The 22,215-nt window shown below is 38.8% G+C and overlaps 1 protein-coding gene across 1 annotated transcript in view; it reads right to left on the bottom strand.

The window, feature by feature from the left end:
* Positions 1-22,215, bottom strand: part of CSE1L (chromosome segregation 1 like) — a 43,311-nt gene that overhangs the window by 10,972 nt on the left and 10,124 nt on the right. The window contains exons 2-15 of the mRNA XM_029917112.1: positions 20,516-20,611; positions 16,370-16,512; positions 14,254-14,355; positions 14,030-14,175; positions 13,399-13,489; positions 10,855-10,962; positions 9,176-9,268; positions 7,113-7,280; positions 6,866-6,995; positions 4,597-4,662; positions 4,006-4,208; positions 3,488-3,572; positions 1,835-1,896; positions 317-453 (exon numbers count right to left, since the gene is read on the bottom strand). Of these exons, the coding sequence (XP_029772972.1) occupies positions 317-453; positions 1,835-1,896; positions 3,488-3,572; positions 4,006-4,208; positions 4,597-4,662; positions 6,866-6,995; positions 7,113-7,280; positions 9,176-9,268; positions 10,855-10,962; positions 13,399-13,489; positions 14,030-14,175; positions 14,254-14,355; positions 16,370-16,512; positions 20,516-20,606 (1,625 nt within the window). The 5' untranslated portion in view covers positions 20,607-20,611. The remainder of the gene's footprint in view (positions 1-316; positions 454-1,834; positions 1,897-3,487; positions 3,573-4,005; positions 4,209-4,596; positions 4,663-6,865; positions 6,996-7,112; positions 7,281-9,175; positions 9,269-10,854; positions 10,963-13,398; positions 13,490-14,029; positions 14,176-14,253; positions 14,356-16,369; positions 16,513-20,515; positions 20,612-22,215) is intronic.

The raw sequence follows: 22,215 nt of genomic DNA, 5'->3' as shown, positions 1-22,215 counted from the left end.
AGACAGCACATAAATTTCAGGGAGTTCCTTAACTCCTGTACAGGATCCTCTGACACCTGTTTCTTTTCAGTAATTCCACCCCGTTATTTCCCTTTGCTCCAACTTCCTGTTTAACTTGTGGTCATTATGTATCTTTTTAGCGTACTGCTTCATCCTTTTAGACTGAGACACAGTATAAATAAATGAGGAAAAAGTACACATTTATTTTCCAAGCTACTAATGAAATTATGAATATAGTCAAAGAGATCTTTGATAGCACAGAATAGTCCCCACCCCAAGCTAAAAAAATAAAAACTGCTTAGAATCAAATACTTACAGAGTGGTGTTGTTAGGTCCTCTCATAGTAAAGAGTCTCTCCAGAGCATGCGCTGCGTAAGTATGGACAACAATACTTTCGGCCTGAAGGTGACCAATCAGGAGAGGAATAGAGACTAAAAGATGCTCTTTTGGTACCTGAAAAACACAGTAACACGCATGCTGTAGCTCAGTGATGCTACCTTAAGAGTAAAGGACAACGGGACTAGAAGGGTGGGCGATGCCAGAAAGTGTCCTTTCAGCTGCTACAACAGGAGAGCATATGGTTGAGAAATTAAAACTTCTACCTCCACGTAAGGGTTCAATTCCCATTCACTTTTCTAATTCTCTTTCTCTGAGCATTAAACTATGGTTAAAGTAAAATCTTACAGATAAAAAAACAAAACAAAACAAAACCACACCATAAAATAAGAATATGGATAAGCACACTAAACTGTCACTACTATTAAGAATTATACTTTTCACTAGCAGGTAGTTCTTAGAAAAGTTATTCAAGCTCTTTGTGCCTCATTTTCTCTTCTTAAAAAAAGAGGTGGGGGCAAAGATAAGAATACTAATCTTCATTAGAAACCTGTAAAAATTTAGAATACCCATATTCTTTAAAATAGAACATCTTCACAAGGTTGCCTGGTAAATACCTGCCAAAGGCATAAAAATGATCAATCAAGAGATTAGAGAATCATCCACAGGAAATAAACTATGGCATATTCTATTTATTTATTTATTTATTTATTTATTTATTTATTTAATTGCAAGGGGGAGAGGAACAGAGAGAGAGAGGGAGACACAGAATCCAAAACAGGCTCCAAGCTCCAAGCTATCAGCCTAGAGCCCAATGCAGGGTACAAACTCATAAAACTGCGAGTTCATGAACTGAGCTGAAGTCGGATGCTTAACAGACGGAGTCACCCAGGGGCCCCCTAGGACATATTCTTATGATAGGAGACTACTACACAACTATTAAAAAATGAACTACATCTACTAAAATGAATAACTCTCAAAAACAGTGTTAGGCACAAAAAACACAAGATGTGTAGACCAAACCTATAGCACGATAACATTTATATAAATAAAATTTTAAGCCTATAAAATACTAAATTTTTGTGGAAACAAGTATGTAGTAAAACCATAAACACACATGAGAATGCAACTGTCCAAAAGTACGATGAGAGAAACTCTACAAGACAAATGATCAGTTTCTTCAAGAAACAACAGGCGTAAGAAAGGGGACGGAGGACCTCTCTGTTGTAAAACAAGAGACAAGAGACAGTCACCATCCATTAGCAATGTGTGTCCCTTGTCTGGATCCCAATTTTTACTAAAATCACTATAAAATGATATTTTTGAGACAAAGGAGAAAATTAAGCATAGTTCGGAATCCCAAGTTCTTAACAAGTTATTGTTAATTCTGTTAGATGTGGATGTCACGTATGATTGCACTGTAGGGAGAGAAGCTGGTATACAATGAAACTCCTAAGAGATCAAGTGGTATAAAACATATAAATCAAAAGCTACTTACTTGATTCCTAAAAATCATTATGTATTTGATGCCATCGGCTTTAAGGACAGGAAATTCATTCACTATTAAAAAAATAAAACCACAGTTATTTGAGTGCTAAAGAATATTACTCCCAAATTGGTGACATTATCAGATCTTTGCAACAGTTTGGTGAACAAAATTAATTACATAAAGATTTACTATGTAGCTATTAGTAAGATTATAAGTAATTTTTCCCCCTTTAAGTATCATTACAAATGAACATGTGCTACTTGCATAATTGAAGGACCACACACTAATGACCCCGTATCAACTTTTTCCTAGAAATGAAGTTATTCTGAATCAGGAGCACGGGTCTCTGGACAGGATTTGCTTTAGTATTTGTGCTACCGAAGTGAACACTGGCCGAGATTTGCTTTAAATTACTCTAATTATGGAAAAATAAATTAGTGAAAAAGACAGAATATTGGTCAATTATTAAAAATTCTTGAATCTACCTAGATTCAAGGTACATTAAAATATTCTCCCTTTTAGTATATTTGAAAGCTCCATACAAAAGGTTTTTTAATTTTTAATTTTTAAAAAATTTCTGAGAGAATGAATCCCAAGAAGGCTCCATACTGTCAACACAGAGCTCAATGCCGGCCGTGATTCCACCAACAGTGAGATCAAGACTTGAGCTGGAATCAAGAGTCGGACACTTAATCAAATGAGCCACTGACATGCCCCCAAAAGTTTTTTTTGAAGGGAATACATAAGGTATCTTAATCAACATACTTTCATAAACAGAAAATTATCCTTAATATTTATCAGTTACATGTACTTAAATTTACTTCAATTTTTAATATTTCAGTTTTCAAATAAGTAAAAGTGTAATTTCTATAGGAATTTTTAGCTGAGCTACAAATTGAGTTTTAGCTATTCCTATTTTCCTTCTATATAAGCAACATCTTAAAAAAAATTTTTTTTATGTTTTATTTATTTTTGAGACAGAGAGAGTCAAAGCATGAGAGGGGAAGGGGCAGAGGGAGAGGGAGATACAGAATCCAAAGCGGGCTCCAGGCTCTGAGGTGTTAGCACAGAGTCCGAAGCGGGGCTTGAACCCATGAACATGAGATCATGACCTGAGCCGAAGTCGGAGGCTGAGCTACCCAGGCGCCCCAGTTCATTTCAACTAGGCAAGACCTGGGGAAACCATCTGAGATTTTATTCACTAAAAGAAGATAACTGCAAAAAGGATAGGAGCCTTTTTTTTGAGTATCATGGTGATGAGAATCCCTACTCTGACTTTTGCGATAATGTTAGTCATTTTGTAGTATAAAATAACAAGGCCGGGGTGCCTGGTCTGGCTCAGTTGGTAGAGCATGTGAATCTTGATCTCAGGGGATCATGAGTTCAAACCCCATGATGGGTATAGAGATTACTTAAAAAACAAACAAATAAATAGCAGGCAAGTAAAAACTGTTGTAAGCTGCGTAAAAAATTTTTAGCAGGAGCCTAGGTGGCTTAGTCAGTTAAGCGTCCCAAATCTTGATTTCAGCTCAGGTCAGGACTCCATGGTGTCTATGGGGTTGAGCCCTACATTGGGCTCTGCACTAACAATGTGGAGCCTGCTTGGGATTCTCACTCTCAAAATATATTTACAAAAACATTTTTTTCTCACCACAAACTCACCGTTATTTGATTTTAAATCAGGGAGAATGTGATTCACAAAGAACTCAGTCAGGTTTACAAGTTCATTTGCTTGTGTAATTCCATGCTGAAAAACAAAATTTTAATAACAGTAAAATAACATGAAATACTTGTATATATCTATCACATAGGAAATTTAGGAAACCTTTAAAAAAACCAGGTTACAAATGGAGATGAACACTTCATATCACAACTGCTTAAATATAAGACTTTTTAATAGACAATAAAGAAAACTTCCTTAAAGAACAGCTAAACTTAAAATTAGCACATTTTATACACTGATTTTCAGCTAAGGGAATTCATCAGTTTTTTGTCCATAAGAAAATTAAGTGCTTACTACATCAATGTCAAGTCATCTTTGGAGACTATACAAATTCTTTTCAGAACAAACAGGTTATCTAGCAGAGTTAGGCTGCACCATTAGAAATCTATTACTTCTTTCTGATTTCTGTGGTCACCACCAAGTCTTTTTTAGAAACAAAACTACATTGGAAATTCACCTTCTGTGTTTGAGCTTTTGATGCCAATGATGTCACAAGGTAAATGGCTGCATCTTTGTGTTTCCAGTTGACAGACGGATTTTTTGCATATTCCTGCAGCATGGAATTAACATAACCAGAGAAGATTCCTGTCACGGGTCCCTCAAAAAACTTGCACAATCCTCGTACTAGATCACAAGCAGCCCTGCGTCTAGTATCAATATCTATAAAATCAAAGGGAAATATATCATAGGATAAAGAAACCACCAACTGATCAAGATTATAAGGCAATAAACTGCCATTTGGTAGCTATGGACAACATAAAAAATGAAAAAGTGCATTATTTTATTCACAAGAATCACAAAAAATGGGACTGAAACTAAAAAAGACTATAATAGTTACACACTAATAAGTATATAAAAAGAGGGGACATCCAATGCTGGACATGTGGACAGCACCCAAGACGGGAGCTGCCCCTAAAGGTGCACAAATTAGAGGAGGAAAGGCAGGTGACAACGCTTCCCAACTCCCACTCCTCCCCACAGGGACCAGAGAGAACAACTTTCAAAGTGCCTTGCTATCAGACCAACAGTTAAAAACCAAACTACATACCAGATCCTTCCAAGTCTCTCCTTATGTACTCCTCGGAATTATCTTCAAAAGCTTCTTCATCAGCAGCTACGAAGAGAGATGGCATTTCAAATAACCCCTCAAAAGGCATGACGCGTCACCGTACTTTCAGAGCTGAGTACGCAGAAGAGTACAGAGCACTGCCATGTTTTACAGCAAAGTGTTCCTTCCCAACACATGACTACTTCATATATTCTTTTTTAAAAAAATGCTTATTTTGAGAGAGAGTGAGAGCGAGAGAGAGCACGGGCATGTGACCTGGGGAGGGACAGAGAGAATCCCAAGCAGGATCCATGCTGTCTGTGCAGAGCCCAACACGGGACTTGATCTCACGACCATGAGATCATGACCTGAGCTGAAATCAAGAGATGGAAGCTAAACTGACTAAGCCACCCAGGCTTAAATATACTTCATTTACTCTTAGAGCACAAATGCCACCCTGAAAGGGTAAGTATAGGTAATCCACACAACTCACCTGTTCTAAGGTGACTGGACTTTAACCACCAACATCAAAAAGTAACTGTTAGAGCCCACCCTAGGGATGCCAACTTTTTATTCTGCTGAATAAGGACATTAAAAGAACAGCCTGACAAATAGAACTATCATTATTTCATAAAAGTCATTTCCAGGGGCACCTGGATGGCTCAGTTGCTTGAGCATCCGGCTTCAGCTGAGGCCATGATCTCACGGTTCGTGGGTTCGAGCCCTGCATCAGGCTCTGTGCTGACATCTAGCTCAGAGCCTGGAGCCAGTCTTCAGATTCTGTGTCTCCCTCTCTCTCTGAATCTCCCCTGCTCACACTGTCTTCTCTCTCGTAAAAATAAATAAAACATTAAAAAAAATTTAAAGAAAAAGTCATTTCTACACCAAAAAAGGTAGGATGGACAATACCAAAATCAAGATCTGTCCTTTACAGCTTTATGAAAAAACACAAAAGGAAATAAAACCTTACATGATACTGTCCTTCATTCCTCTTTTAGTTCTTAACTGATAAATTTGAGAACCACTAATCTCATGAATACTCTGACATAAAACACAATTCCTTCCATATTTACTACCTGCCCTTCCCAGCCATAAGGAGAGACAATTTGTATACAAATAGTCCTAAGACTCTCTTAACCTTAATGACAAACTGCGTGGGCTTCAGCTCTGTATCATAGGTCATCCGTCACTTCTACTCTCAACTTCTCTGTTTGAGAACTGCTATCTGCCTTAGTGAAACACGAGGTCAAACAACACCGAATTCTTTCCTAAGCTGAGATCCTGGATGGTTTACTTTATTATCGGTGCAATAGGAATTTAGTCTTATTCAATATTTCTGTGAAAAACCCTCCACAGTGGAAAACAAACCTCATCACAACACTCACAAATGTCTTTTATTTTTAAATATTTTTATTTTTAAATGTTTTATTCATTTTTTGAGACACACTCACACAAGGGAGGGACAGAGAGAAGACAACACAGGTTCCAAAGCAGCCTTTAGGCTCTGAGCTGTCAGCACAGAGCCCCATGCAGGGCTCAAACCACGAACTACGAGATCATGACCTGAGCCCAAGTTGGACGGTTAACCAACTGAGCCACCCAGGCGCCCCCTCACAAATGTCTTTTAAACCGTACTTTGTCTTAGTTTAGAAAATAGGCAGTAAGTGGGGGAACCTAAGTGGCTCAGTTGGCTAAGCATCTGACCCTTGATTTCGGCTCATGTCATGATCTCACAAGATCAAACCTGGCATTGGGCTCCTCGCTGACAACGTGAAACCTGCTTGGGAAACTCTCTCAAAATAATAAGCATTTTTTCAGAAATAGGCAATAAAGTGACCTATAGAAGTTTTAATTAACAATAAAAAAAATTAGTCTGGGCTCCTGGGTGGCTCAATTGGTTCCAACTCTTGTTTTCAGCTCAGGATTTTCTCTCTCTCCTTCTCTCTGCCTCCCCTGCTAGTGTGGCATGTGAGCTCTTTCTCAAAATAAATAAATAAACTTAAAAAAAATTTAGGGTGCCTGGGTGGCTCAGTTGGCTAAGCATCTGACTTCGATGTAGGTCCTAATCTTGAATCCGAGCCTCCATGTTGGGCTCTCTGGTGTCAGTGCTCAGCCAGCTTCAGATCCTCTGTCCCCCTCTCTGCCCCTTCTGCACATGCATGTGTGCACGCTCTCTCTCTCTCTCTCTCTCAAAAATAGACATTAAAAAATTAGACTCCATATATTACATAAAAAGCAACAGGGAATAGACATACTTTGCCATAATTACCTCTAAATTCCATGTTAGGCACAATAACCTTTTCACAGATACTCGTCAGCGTGTTCTGGTCCTCAAACAGATTCTTATAGTGAGGTCTCTCACAAACTGAAGCCAGAAACTGAATTGCATTACTCACTAACTGGGAAAAAGAAAACACAAATAAAGGCGTATTTTAAAAGCAAAACAGAATCATTTATTTCCTGGGGGAGGTAGGGAGGGAATGTCTTAATTATTTGTCTCTCCACCATCGCCTTACCAAGTCATATTTAACCTCTTGACCTGTCGTGACCAGTAAATTCCAGATGGCTGTGACAAAGCGAGGCAGGTACCGCTGAAATTCCTCATCATACTTCTGTGCATAGAGTGCAGCATTATCACAAATCTGGGATTTTAAAAGCTCCAGTAAGCCGGCTTCCTCTTCATCCTCACATAAGAGAAAACAGAAAACTTAAACATACATGTTTAATGTAACCATAAATATATAGAACAGCTGTAATGCCTGAAATAAAATGCTTAAAAATGTAATTCAAAGTCTAGTGTTACAAACGACATCGATGTCATTGATGCCACTATCAATTTATTGTCTTTCAGATACAGAACAAACTAAATACTTCTCATTTATTAATCAGCGAGAGTAATTTCAAGTTTTCAGGTTAAACAGACTTTCCTTCTGGTTGTTAAATTAGAAAATATTTATATATTAAACGGAAAATAACCTTCCTACAGAAATGTAAATGATAAAGACCGTATCGCACTGTGACATGTCCCAAAAGGTTGTCACTTCAAATACATTAGGATATAGCGCTGGAAGATTCTCATCAACAATTTCCCGGTTATAAAGTATTCACCAGCAGTCTAATTTAGGGGACAAACTATGGTCTGCAGGCCTGCTGCCTATTTTTTAAGTAAAGTTTTACTGAAATACAGCCTTGCTCATGCCTTCTTTACATATATATAATTTACAATATTGCCTACGGCTGCTTTCAACTACAACTGCAGGGCTGAGTAGTTGGAACAGAGACTGTACAGCCCAGAAAGCCAAAAATATTTACTACCTGAACCTTTACAGGAATGGTTTGCCAACCCCAACCTAAACCATGATGTCATTTCTATGACACTCCTGTAACAGCAATCCATAAACACCTTTTAATCTGTACTAAGTGCCAAAGAACTCAAATTTAGAAGAGATGAAAAGAACTCCCTAACAGGTGTCTCCTCAAGGCGTAAATATAAGGAATATCACGTAGTGAGAGGACACAAGGGGATACCTGGCTAAACGGGCCAAGAGCCCCCTGTAAGAATCCGAGGTGGAGAACTTCCTTTAGATGCACATGTGAAGACGAGCTTTGTTTTCTGAGGGCGTTGTTTTTATCTAACTGGACTAAAAGAATTCTGTCATGGGAGCCATAGCTTTTTTTGTTGCTTTAGTTGGTAAATCTCAGATAAAATTTGCTGTACACCCATTGTAACAATTCTGTCTACACCCCACTCCCCAAAACTGATCTGAATCACCTATTTTTATCTGAAATTGAAGCATTCTCTGTATTTTACTTTTTACATTTTTTTTTGTTTCTTGAGAAAGAGGTGTATCATAAATCTATTAATAAAGAAGCAAATGAGAAACACGAAGTAAGTGCCCTAGGTTGGAAAGTACATGTTATTACAAATATCAGACCAGAATCTGTAACACATTACAAACCTTCATAATGTCCTCACTTTCCCATGCTGTGGATGCTTTTTAAAAAGAGGTTATTGTTACAAAGGTTTATGTTTTCTTAGTATCTTCGATGATGGTTTTCTATTTCGTAAATTGGTCATAGTGTGAATAGTCTAGGGCTTTACTCTGAACAGTAAATGATAGGGCCTTCTCTATAAATTGTGGACCTACCTACACCAGGCCCACAAAAAGAGTAATTCTGGATGCTACAAACACCCAAACATAGAACATCCCAACTAATTAAACATTACCTGTATTCTTGGGTTCTACCTATCAACAGTGCAAGAGTAAAAAAGTTTTTAGGAGCCAGAATTTAAATGTTTAGTAAAACATTTGATCTTATTTCAGTAAACAAGTAAAGCACTTGACCTCTAGGTCTTGAGTTTGAGCCCCATCCCATGTTGGGCAAAGAGTTTACTTAAAAAACAAATAAAATAAATGTTCTCAAATAACTATTTCATTTTTTGAAGACTATATTCCAAAGGTTTTCAGAGGGCACCTTTAAACATATTTAAAAACTGAGATACAATCAAAATCTAATATTTCAAACAATTCTTCATTTAAAAAAGGCTACTTGGGAAACATTTTAAAACAATACTTACATCAGTTTGTAGAAGTTTGTTATCTAATGTCAAGAGGGTATGAAAATTGTTCATCCAAGTTTCCATATTATCTTCAAAAAACTCAGGAAGATCCTAGAATAAACACTGACTTGAGACTTCTGATTAAAATAAATGATATTTTAGTACATTCTCGCCCCATGCCAAACATCTCCCACATGCCTACAGCCTCAAGTCCACACTTCTCAGCCCGAGCCGACCATTAACTACTGAGACAAGAGAGCTCTACTCCAGCTGGGTCTGGGGGCTGAATAAACCATTGTGTCCTCTTTCTATATATGTTCAATCACAAATGAGGCCACTGTATTTCCTGTCCCATCTATATTTACTTTCTCTTCCCAGCTCTAAGACTGTATGAAACCTTTCCTTACAAAAACTCAGTGCTTACCAGTATCTTCCTTTTCCTTTCTGAACTATCACATTCATTGTAAGATGACCACCAATTCAGACTTACCATCTTACATAATTACTCATTTCCTGTGCCACAGTACTGCCTTTTTAATGAGGGATAAGCCCCCCAAGGAAAAGATTATGCCTCCTCTTTTGGTTTCCCTAACTATGCCTAACAAGTTATCAAGAGCCTCATTCTACCTGATTTCTAGGAAGCAGAATTCAAAGAAGGTGTAAGTGAAAACAGTGATATCCTTTAAGTAAAAATTTCTCTAACTGGTATGCAGCAAAACACAGATGCAGACATGCCATTTGGGGCTGTTCATCTCCTACTCTACCCAATCCTCCTGCAGAATGCGGTTCCTGCCACTGTGAGTGCAGTTATGTTAGGAGGATGAAGTCCAGGAACCTGGCCCCACTATGAGCAATGAAAGGCCAGATGGCTTCCTCCTGTATGTCAGCACAGCACTGTGCACTGTTAAGGCCCCTCTTCTCATTCCTGGAGCCCTGAATCTTAAAGTAACAATTCAAGAAGAAAAAGAATGGAGGCCACTTTCTCAGTAGCAAGAGGGTGACCAGACATTGTCTACTAGAAGTCTATGGCTGTGCTGCTTCTGAATTCCACACTTTCTTACACCTTCCAAAAGCTGGTTCTTCAGCCTTCCATCCCCCATGCTTCCAATAAAAGCCTTTTTTGTATAAGCTAGCCCAAGGCCAGTAACCAAAACATGGTTCCCCCAGTGTTAATATCCACTTAAACGAATACAAGAGAAAGGGCTGAGAACGTGATTTCTCAGTGTCTTGAATAATACCACACAGAGGGTGACTCTCCAAAACAGCCATTTAGGAAGTGGGGTTTCTCTAAGTTATTAGACTACAAAAGAACGTTACATTTCCCCACAAGATACCCACTAGAAATATCCTAGAAATATCTCCAGGAACAATTAAAAAGTAGAACACTCTTTGTAGACAAAGGACAGGGAAAGACAGAAAAAAAATGCCAGCCAAGAAGTCTTTATCAATTGAGAACCTGCATATCTGACATCAAAGAATAAAAAGCAAGAACTACAACTAAACTGGGGTTACTGGATGGCTCAGCTGGTTGAGCATCCAACTCTTGGTTTTGGCTCAGGTCCTCATAGTTCATGAGATGGAGCCCCGCATCAGGCTCCAGGCTAATATCATGAAGCCTACTTGGGATTCACTCTTTCACTCTCTCAAAATAAATAAATAAACTTAAAAAAATAAGAAAGAAATACAGGAAAACTTACCTGAAAGTTTAAGCTATAGAACAATTTTGAGATAAGGATCAGGGAAGAAAAAAGGATCCGTAGGGCAGAAGCATCATTTGCATGGGTACTGCAGAGTTCAATAGTGGCCTTGGAAAGGAATTTAGGAATAGTTTTACTGTTACTATAAACTTTAGTCAAGTAAGTTGAGACTACTTAGATCTCCAAAATTTAGCTTTTAAATAGTATACAGTCATATGAGATTCTGAAAAAATATATTACAACAGTATATATTTTTACATTGTCCATAATAGTCGCTCTCCTTTGTGCATATAAACATATTACAAAGTTGTCTTTATATGCTCTCATTAAATTATTCCCTTGGCACCTGGCATGTTTCCAATTACTTATTATTCTAACTACAATAAACAGGCTTATCTAAAACTAAGCACACCTCTAATTTTTGCAGTATGAAATCCCAGAAGTATATTACCAAAGCAGATCACTATGCTGTAAGCACAGGTTTTGCAAGCCAGACAGAAATGGATATAATCCAGACTCTGCTGATCATCATGAGCATTACTTTGAGCGAGTAAGTTATTTTACTAAGCCCCAATCTCATCTGTAATCTGAAAATAATGCCTCGGAGAATGAAAAAATATACATAAAATATCCTAGTACTTCATGTACCATGTAAAAGACACTCACGAATCTTACTTCCTGTATCCTGGAGTTAAGAGAATAAGAATCAGTGCCAACCCAATAGGTGGAAAATATTGATTACATTTTATCCAATTTTATTTTTTAGATAAAACCGTATAGTCAGTGGGGAGCCTGGGTGGCTCAGCCGGTTGAGTGTCTGACTTTGGCTCAGGTCACAATCTCACGGTTCTGGACTTGGAGCCCCTTGTGCTTGCTGCTGTCAGTGCAGAGCACACTTCAGTTCCTCTGTCCTCTCCCCCTTACCCCCCCAGCACACCCCTGATAACGCTCTCTTTCAAAAATAAACAAACACTGGGGTGCCTGGGTGGCTCAAACAGTTAAGCATCTGACTTTGGCTCAGGTCATGATCTCATGGTTCGTGGGTACGAGCTCTGTGTCAGGCTCTGTGCTAATAGCTAGTCTTCCGATTCTGTATCTCCCTCTCTCTCTCTCTGACCCTCCCCTGCTCGCTCTGTCTCTGTGTCTCAAAAATAAACAGAAAATTAAAAATGAACAAACAAACATAAACAAAAGGGCGATCAGTAAGACATCTTAACCATGAAAATTTCTGTACACACTTTACATCTTAGAAAGCTGTGAATATCATACAACTTTCCTTTTATGAAAATAGGAAATGAGCAGCTTTCCCAGAGTTGGCAAAAGCAGGTTTAAGTCTTGGCCCCCTTTTTTATTAGCTGGAGAATAATGAATCCTCTTTCCTTATCTGAAAAAAGGTTAAAAATGTATCTCTTTTGCGGTGCCTGGTTGGCTCAGTCAGTTAGGCATCCGACTTTGGCTCAGGTCATGATCTCGCAGTTCATGGGTTCGAGCCCGTATTAAGCTCTGTGCTGACAGCTCAGAGCCTGGAGCCTGCTTCAGATTCTGTGTCTCCTCTCTCTGCCCTTCCCCTGCTTGTGCTGTCTCTCTCCCTCTCAAAAAATTTTTAAAATATATATATATATATATATATATATATATATATATCTCTTTTGGGGCACCTGGCAAGCTCAGTTGGAAGAGCATGTGACTCTTAATCTTGATGTCTTGAGTCCAAGCCCCATGGTGGGTGTAAAGATTACTTAAATAAAACTTAAAAAATAAATAAATGGGAGCACCTGGCTGGCTGTCAATGGAGCATGTGACTCTTGATCCCAATGGGTGTGGAGACTGCTTAAAAATAATCTTTAGGGGCGCCTAGGTGGCTCAGTCAGTTAAGCACCTGACTTGGGCTCAGGTCATGATCTTGAGGTTTGTGAGTTCAAGCCCCACACTGGGCTCTGTGCTGACAACTCAGAGCCTGGAGCCTGCTTTGGATTCTGTGTCTCCCTCTTTCTCTGTCCCTCCTCTGTTCACTCTCTGTCTCTCAAAAATAAATAAATGTAAAAAAAGTTTTTTAATAATTTTTAAAAATTAAAAAAAAATTTATCTTTCAATCTTATAGGATTCTCACAGAGATAAAGAATGTGTTTAGAAAAGTAGCCTATGCACTACAAGATGTATAAATATATAAATTAATTTGTCAAATTACATATATAATCAAATCAAAACAGGGAGTGATTCCTTTAGAAACACACATTCAAATACTTGAGTGAAATATGACATCTGGGATTTGCTTTTAAATATTCCTATAAGTGAAAGGAAGGGAGGGGAAAAAAGTAATATTGTTAAACTTGTGTAATAGATACATGGGAGTTCATGAGATCATCTTTTCTGTATAGGTTTGGAATTTTTCAAAAGAAATGCTGCTCTGAGTATTACCTATAAAATAGACATAAAGCATTCTCTTAAATAAAATTTACACAAAGAATTAAGCAATTTAAAATATTAAGTAATTTGACACATATCAATTTGACACACAACATCACCAAGATGTTATTCCATTACCTTAAATAGATTAGTCAAAGGCAAAGCAAAGGCATCCAGAACAAGTTTAATTTCAGTCCATAACTCATTTGACTTAAATTCATGGCGATATCTAAAAAATTAAGGTAAAGTAAGTAAATTTACAAGTTTTATCTTTACTGACTTTAGGCCTTCAAGGATAGATTGGACTACTTTAAAAACAAACACAATAATGAACTGAGAAGCTTATTTCTTATTCTAAAAGTACCAAATTCAAAGGAATGACAGTCACAAAAATACAACTGTTTACACAAACAAAGGCATTTGAAAAAAAGTATTCTGAAAATATGACTTGAGGCTCCTCAGCGACTCAGTTGGTTAAGCTTACAACTCCTAAATTTGGCTCAGGTCATGATCTCACAGTTAGTGAGTTTGAGCCCTCTGTGTTGACAGAAGGAAGCCTGCTTGGGATTCTGTCTCCTTCTCTCTCTGCCCCCCCCCCCCACTGAATAAATAAAAATAAGTACATATTTTAAAAAAATGTATGAGTTTATTGGGGGACCTAGCTGGCTCAGTCAGAAGAGCATGAGACTCTTCATCTCGGGGTTGTGAGTTTGAGCCCCAAGTTGGGGGTAGAGATTACTTAAAATCTTTAAAACGAGTTTATCAATACCTTTTAAATAAAGAATGTGCTGTACGAAGGACTCCATTAATAACATGGAAATCTCCACTCTGAAAACGATTCACCATTTCTGTCAACAAGTCAGGCCATTTCTGAGGGAAATCTTCTCTGCCAATAATGCTAATAGCATCACTTAACTGGACCGGGGAGGGAAAAGATTAATTAGATCAAAGCTCTACAAACAAGCTTCATTAAATAGCAGGGCCTTACATTACCTGCTTCTGAATTTGTTCTGGGCTGCTAAGCATCAAGTGCACTATGTTGGCTTTAATGGCTATTCGGTCAGCTTCGCAAATTTTGTTTGGTTCATCTTCAACCTTAAAAGGAAAACATCAATGGCAAGTAACATGAAGTTCATATCCATGACTATATGGGTTTATAGATAAAATAGAACCATTTTTTTATTACCTGGCTTTCTAAGAAAAACACAGAGGGAAGTCCCTGGACATGAATGGGTCACAGATTCCTCTAATAATCTGATGAAAGCATAAACCTTTTCTGCAGAAAAATGTACATTCCATCCCAAATGCAAATTATTTTATATACAAATCAATGAGCTTCACTGGCTCCCTGATGCCAATGAAGAATCTCTCGCTCGTGCACTGTCTTTCTTGCTCTCTCTGTATCTCTCGCTCCCTGTCTGGCTGTCTCTTTCTCACATGGATAAAGCCCTCCACGTGCACTGCAGAGCCCACATCAATCTCCAGAACCTTCAATCTGACTCTTGCCTTAAGTCAGAGATCTTTCCATTGAAAACTTCTTGATCATTACCAGTTTGAAAACATCCATGACTACATCGCTTCAAGAGGTTCTGGAAGTCTCACTACTTTTACAAATCAAGACAGAAGAAGAGGGCTAGCGAGTCTGCACACAGAGGGATGGATTTTTAAATACCTGATGATTTAACAGTTGTTTCTTTATGATGAGTGGTAACACCTAACTACACAAGCTTAAGAACACTATTTACTACCTCATAAACTCTTTCATGAAATGAAGACAAAAAGAAGAATTCTAAATAAATATTTAGGCGTATTTAAAGTTGACTTTTTAGAAAAACTGACCATTTTTGTCAACCTTAATACTTTCTAAATATCATTACTGCTATCACTTCAAAACAATCCTTTTTTCCCCTTTATCCCAAGTCAGGGCTTCCTCAATCTCAGCATTACTGGCATTCCGAGTCAGAGAAATCTCTGGCACGGGAGTCGTGTATGTACACTGTACGGCGGTTACCAGCATCCCTGGTTTCCTCCCCCTAGGCTGTATTAACACCCTGTGTCCCCAGCTGTGACACCTAAATGTCTCCGGAGATATTGTGGGCAAAATTATCCCCCATTGAGAACCACTGTCCTAAGGTAGGGAAAATACCCTAATTTCTAATTTATATCAGTCATTAAACTTGCAGTTTATAGGATTCACCTTAAAATTAGAATCTATTTCCACATATCCCTTAACAAAATCTCACTCTTAATCTTGGCTCAGGTCCTGATCTTACATTACAGTCTGTGGGATGGAGGCCTACACTAGGCCCTGCACTGGCGGCATGGAGCCTGCTTGGGATTCTCTCTTTCCCCTTCTATGCAACCCCCCCGCCCCCGCAAATAAATAAGCTTTAAAAGATTTCAGCCATAATGGAGGCAAAAACCAAGTCTCACACTCTCTAGCAACCTGGGTTAGCAAGCTCAGTAATCTGCAGGAGCTCAAATGAAACAACAGGAACTTTGGGGAAGCGTTCTGTCCAGTTTTTGTTAAGTCTTTCAGAATTTCTATATAGACAATCATATCATCTGTGAACAAAGACAGTTTTATGTTTTCCTGCCAGTCAGTAAGCCTTTTACTTCCTCTCCTTATTCCATTAGCAAGGAGTTCCAATACAGTGTTGGGAAGGAGTGATGAGAGGCGACATCCTTGTTTTGTACCTAATCTTAGAGAAAAAGTTTCACATTTCTCACCATTAAGTATGATATTAGCTCTAGGTTTTTTGTAGTTAGTCTTTATAAAGTCAAGAAAGTTCTCTTCCATTCCTAGTTTACTGATAGTTTTACCGTGGATGGGGGTAGGATCCTGTTAAATGCTTTTTTCTTCATCTACTGATATGATGTAATAACTAATTTTTAAATGTTGAACCAGCCTTGCATACCCAGGATAAATCCCACTTGGTCTTGGTGTGTAATTCTTTTTACACTTTTTTGGATCTGATATGCTAATATTTTGTTGAGAAGGGTTCTATTTAATTTATCTTTAAAATGTGCCTGAATCTATCAGGAGCACTGCATATATAAATCTTATAAGCATACAGGTTATGAGACTGTGTGTTCACAAAATACTTACAACTCTCCAGTTTCTTTTAATATAGTTCTTGAATGTTACTGAGGCACACACTTTGATAACATTATCCTGGGACTTTTCCAGCAAAGTTAAAAGCAACAGTGGGTAATTCTGGTTTCCTTCTACAGATTCAAGAAACTTCTCAGCTGTAAAAGAATTTTCATGTTAGTAGATTTGTTATTTAACCAAATCTTTGCTTTTTATATATAGGTGAGCTATGTAGATCTCTGATTACAAGCATCAAAATATTAGGGGATGCCTAAGTTGGTTAAGTGTCTGACTCTTGATTTCAGCTCAGGTCATGATCCCAGGGTTGTGGGACTGAGCCTGCATCAGGCTCCATGCTCAGTGTGGAGCCTGCTCAGGATTTTCTCTCTCTCTTCTCTCTGCCCCTTCCCAACATGCACTGTCTCCCTCTCTCTAAATAAATAAACATAAAAAATTTAAAAGGCATCAAAAAATTTTTAAAGATTAGGATATCTTCCTTTAGGGAATCTATCATGGGTCTACTAGGCTTCATTCTTCTTATCTGTTAAATGGACTACAAATGGTGTTACACTACATTTATATAATACTTCAGTTTTCAAATCACTCCATCCAATAAAACTCACATGGGGGCACCTGGGTGGCTCAATCAGTTAAGCCTCCGACTTTGGCTCAGGTCATGATCTCAAGGTTCATGAATTCCAGCCCTGTGTTGGGCTCTGTGCTGACAGCTGAGAGCCTGGACAGCCTTCACATTCTGTGACTTCCTCTCTCTCTCTGCCCCTCCCCTGCCTGTGCTCTGTATCCCTCTCTCAAAAATAAGTAAACATTAAAAAAAATTTTTTTTAATTAAGAAAAAAAAACTCACTTGATTCTGGCAACCCTATAGCATGGCCTGACTGACTGAGTGCCCCTGCAGGAGAATCTGCTTCTCAGAGAGACTAAGTGAGTCTCAGGCAAAATTCATATACAGGCCTTCTTCGACCTAGGATGATTATGTCCCAATAAAACCATTGTAAGGTCAAAATGTCAGAAGTCAAAACTGCATTCGCTATACCTAATGCACTCAACATCATAGCTTAGCCTAGCCTCCCTGAAAGTGCTCAGAACACATAGATTAGCCTACAGTTGGGCAAAATAATCTATAGCAAAGCCTCTTTTACAATAAAGTGTTGACTCTCTCATGGAATTTGCTGAATACTATACTGAGAGTGAAATCAAAGAGTTACATGGGTACAGAATGGTTCTAAGTGTGCTGGTTGTTTACCTCTGGGATAACGTGAATGACTGGGAGCCAGGGCTCGCTGCCACTGCCCTGCATCACGAGACAGTACTGTACTGCCTATCACTGGCCCAGGGAGAGGTTCAAAACTCACAATTCTAAGTATGGTTTCTACTGAATATGTGCTGCTTTTGAACTGAACTTTCATCAAAAATTCACTCAGGGATGGATGGGCACCTGGGTGGCTAGTCAGCTGAGCAACCGACTTCAGCTCAGGTCATGATCTCACGGTTTGTGGGTTCGAGCCCCACATTAGGATCTGTGCTGACAGCTCTGAGCCTGGAGCCTGCTTCAGATTCTGCATCTCCCTCTCTCTGCCCCTCCCCTGCTGGCACTCTGTTGCTCAAAAATGGATAAAACTGTTTAAAAAAAAATAATAAAAGATGAGGAATGCTGGGGGCGCCTGGGTGGCTCAGTCAGCTGAGCCGTCTTGAGTCAGGTCATGATCTCACAATCAGTTGTGAGACCGAACCCTGCATTAGACTCAACGCTGGGCACAGGGCCTGCTTAAGATTCACTCGGGGCGCCTGGGTGGCTCAGTCAGTTAAGCGACTGACTTCAGCCCAGGTCATGATCTCACAGTCCGTGGGTTCGAGCCTCGCGTGCTGACAGCTCAGAGCTTGGAGCCTGCTTCGGATTCTGTGTCTCCCTCTCTTTGCCCCTCCCCAGTTAGTACTCTGTCTTTCTCTCTCTCAAAAATAAAAACATTAAAAAATAATAATAATTTAAAAAATAAATAAATGAAAAAAAATGAAAAAAAATAAACTGGAAAAGTGATTTTCAAGAAGGACACGCTACAGTTTTGTAGGAGTCTAGAAGGCTTTGGTTGTTTGCTCTCAAGTGGTCAGCACTGCACACAGGCCAACACACTGTATCCTGCTCTGAGGAAAAGCCCATATAGACTGCTAGATACCTTTCTTAAATTGTAATCAATACCCTGAAAGAAATCTCGTGAGTTTAAGTCAAATTATTTGTGTTCATTTCCTTTAATTTGCTCACACTGCCATGTTCCTACACACTCAAGGAACCTCAAACTGTGTTCCAGTTCATCTGTAGCAGCCTCGTCTCAAGAACCAAAGGAGCACAGTGCTATCTATAAGCTGAGATCCACTACACATTTCAACCTCCAGATCATTTTCTAAAGATGTTGAGTTGATCTAGTACCAACCTGAGAAATGCTATGTTCATAATTCTTTCCAGCAACATCAATTTATTCCTATACTCTGTCCCTGGATTCATAAAACAGTAACAACCTCACCTTACAAACACAAAATTATTAAAAATAATTTTCAACAGACAAGGTTTGCAGAGGCTTTCTGGGAAAGTCTAAGAAGATTACAGCATTAATTTTCCTTCCTCCAAGAACACATTAATTCTTTCAGCACCAATGGGAAAAACCACAATTTTCCCTCAAAACCCACAAAGAACAGAATGGATGCATTAACATGTTTACCATTCTACTTATTATACAGAACATGTATCTTCAACACACATACACACACTCATTTCATTGTGGGCCATTCTAAAAGCCTCTTTCTGAACACGTACATTAGTAAATTCTGAAGAACCAGGCTGAACATACCTGGTTAATAAGGCTTACCTGGAAAATCATCAACTGACTACCCCTCCCACAAGAGACATCTGGCTCTCAGAAGTAGTTTGCTTGGTCTCCACAGGATTTCAAAGTTTTTGAAGTCAGATGCTATCATTTATTTTTTTTTAATGTTTTATTTATTTTTGATACAGAGAGAGACAGAGCATGAGAGGGGGAGGGGCAGAGAAAGGAGACACAGAACTGGAAGCAGGCTCCAGGCTCTGAGCTAGCTGTCAGCACAGAGCCCGATGTGGGGCTCGAACCCACGAACGTGAGATCTGACCTGAGCCGAAGTCGGAGGCTTAACCGACTGAGCCCCCCAGGCGCCCCAGATGCTATCATTTAAAAATGAGGACACTATATACTTCTTTTATTTTTCAAGCAAAGCTGGAAATCTGATCTTGCAAAACTGGTTTGAATCCCCCAGAGTTAGCTCATTCCAAAAGCCCTTCACCAAGGCACAGAAGTCATATACAACCAGTCCTCACTTGGTTGCCTCCATCATTTACCTTCACATCTGACTCCTGTGGGCATGTGAGTACAATTCTAAGCTTAGGGGTGCTTGGTGGCTTTAGTTGGTTAAGCATGTCCGACTCTTGATCTCAGCTCTCCTCTGACTTTGGCTCAGGTCATGATCTCCCATGGTTCAGTAGTTCAAGCCCTGCATTGGTCCAGCACTCAGTGCAGAGCCTGCTTGGGATTTTCTCTCTCCCTGCCCCTCCCCTGCTTGTACAAGTGTGCGTGCTCTCTCAAAATAAATAAACAAACTTAAAAAAAAAAAAACCTCTAAGTTTACACTAAATTTTCAAAAGAAACTGGTTCAAATACAGGAGAGAGGAACCCAGGTCTTAAAATGTATTAATTAAATCAAACTTAGCATGGGGATTACAAGACAGGGTCTCATTACCTGGTTTAATTCATTTAATCACTTTTTAGGCAATTAACTCTCATCTCTCTGCCCTAATTATCTCTCTAAAATAGGCAGGCATAGGGATTTTCTGAAAGGTGAAGGGACAAAAGCATTCTAGACACAGTAGTACTTTTTAATCCCAGAAGACAATAAAAGCTATTTTACTCAAAAAAACAAAACCAAACCAAAAACACCCATGACCACATTACAGCAGTGGTAAGCAGCCACTTTATAGCCGGAGAATGAAAAAGAAACGCCTGAAAATCAAAGTGTAAATCTTTTTTTTTTTTAATTTACAAATACAGATAGATTATGCAAAGGTCCCCCCCTCCCATCCTTAAAGAACAGATCAAACCACAAAACATTTATTCTCTTTACCTGGACGTCTGATGGCAGGATCCGGATCAAGAGTTTTCTTTAAATATTCCGTTAGTGTTTGCAAATTTGCATCACTGAGCTCCATTGCCATAGAACCTAAAACAAAAAATGAGGTTTGGTAAATTGGTCACATTGGGACACCGTGATTTACATAAAAGAATACTTTTATACTATGAGTCTTCCCCTCTCTGAAGGTCATTCATTTGTTATGTTTTAAGGTATGGGCAATAAGCTGACTCAGCTGAGACAAGGTTCCAGACGATAATGGGCTTTTCTGAAATAACAGTGGGCTAATTTTGAGATGAAGAATAAACATCCCACTAAGAAAAGAAGGCTCAGAGAAACAAGGTGAAGAACTGATCAAAGTCACATAACACCTATTAGATTTAATGCTACCAAAAAGGGCAGATGAGAGTTTAAAAAAAGACTCAGAAGGAGTCCCAAAGAGGAGCCTGGGTGGCTCAGCTGATTAAGTGTCTGACTTTGGTTCATGTCAGGATCTCACAGCTCATGGGTTGGGGCCGTGTGTCAGGCTCTGTGCTATCAGTGGGAGCCTGCTTCGGATTCTGTGTCTCCCTCTCTCTCTGCCCCTCCTCTGCTCACACACTGTCCTTCTCCCTCTGAAAAATAAATAAATATTTTTAATAAAACTTAAAAAAGTAGGGCCATCATAAAAAATTACAATTTCAAGCAGTAAATAAGTTCTGAGATTAAAGAAACCAGAATAAATAAATTTCTTTGTGTACAACATGCAATCACAAGCACTGACAACAAACCAGATGCTAAGAATCTGTATGTGGGGAGAGAACACTGGGGTTCAAAGGATGACAGCTGTGATTATATTTATTTTAATTTTTTTCTAATGTTTTATTTATTATTGAGAGAGAGAGAGAGACAGCGTTGAACAGGGCAGGGTTAGAGAGGGAGGGAGATACAGAATCCAAAGCAAACTCCAGGCTGTAAACTAGCTGTCAGCACAGAGCCCAACGCAGGGCTCAAACCCACGAAACCGTGAGATCATGACCTGAGCCAAAGCTGGACGTTCAACTGACTGAGCCACCTGGTGCCCCTGTGATTATAATTAAAAAGGAACTTTCTAAACTAAAAGCAAAGATAAGTAAGACTACATCAAACCAAAAAGCTCTGCACAGCAAAGGAAAACAATCAACAAAATGGAAAAGGCAGCCTACCAAATGGGAGCAATTATTAGCAAATCATATATCTGATAAGAGGTTAATATCCAAAATATATTCAAAAGAAAACCCACACAAGTCAAAAGCAAAAAAAAAAAATCTGAATAGACATTTTTCCAAGACATAGGGATGGCCATCAATAGGTACATGAAAAAGTTCTCACCACCACCAGTCATCAGGAAAATGCAAATCAAGAAAAACCACAATGAAACATCTCTCACCTGTTGGAATAATAATCATCAAAAAGACACGAGATAACAAGTGTTGCTGAGGATGTGGAGAAAAGGGAAACTTTGTGCAGTGTTGGTGGGAATGTAAATTGGTGCAGCTACTGGGAAAACGGTATGGAGGGTCCTCAAAAAAATTAAAAATAGAACTATCCCAGGATCAATCATCTGATCCAGAAATTACACTTCCGGGTATTTCTCAAAGGAAATGAAAGCACTAACTCAAAAAGATATCTGCACCGGTATGTTCACTGCAGCATTTTTTTTTTTTTTTTACCAG

Source organism: Suricata suricatta, chromosome 12 (assembly GCF_006229205.1).
Source record: "Suricata suricatta isolate VVHF042 chromosome 12, meerkat_22Aug2017_6uvM2_HiC, whole genome shotgun sequence".
NCBI lineage: Eukaryota > Metazoa > Chordata > Mammalia > Carnivora > Herpestidae > Suricata > Suricata suricatta.
Note: the sequence above shows the minus strand (reverse complement) of the source record. Positions and strands in the feature narration are given on the sequence as shown.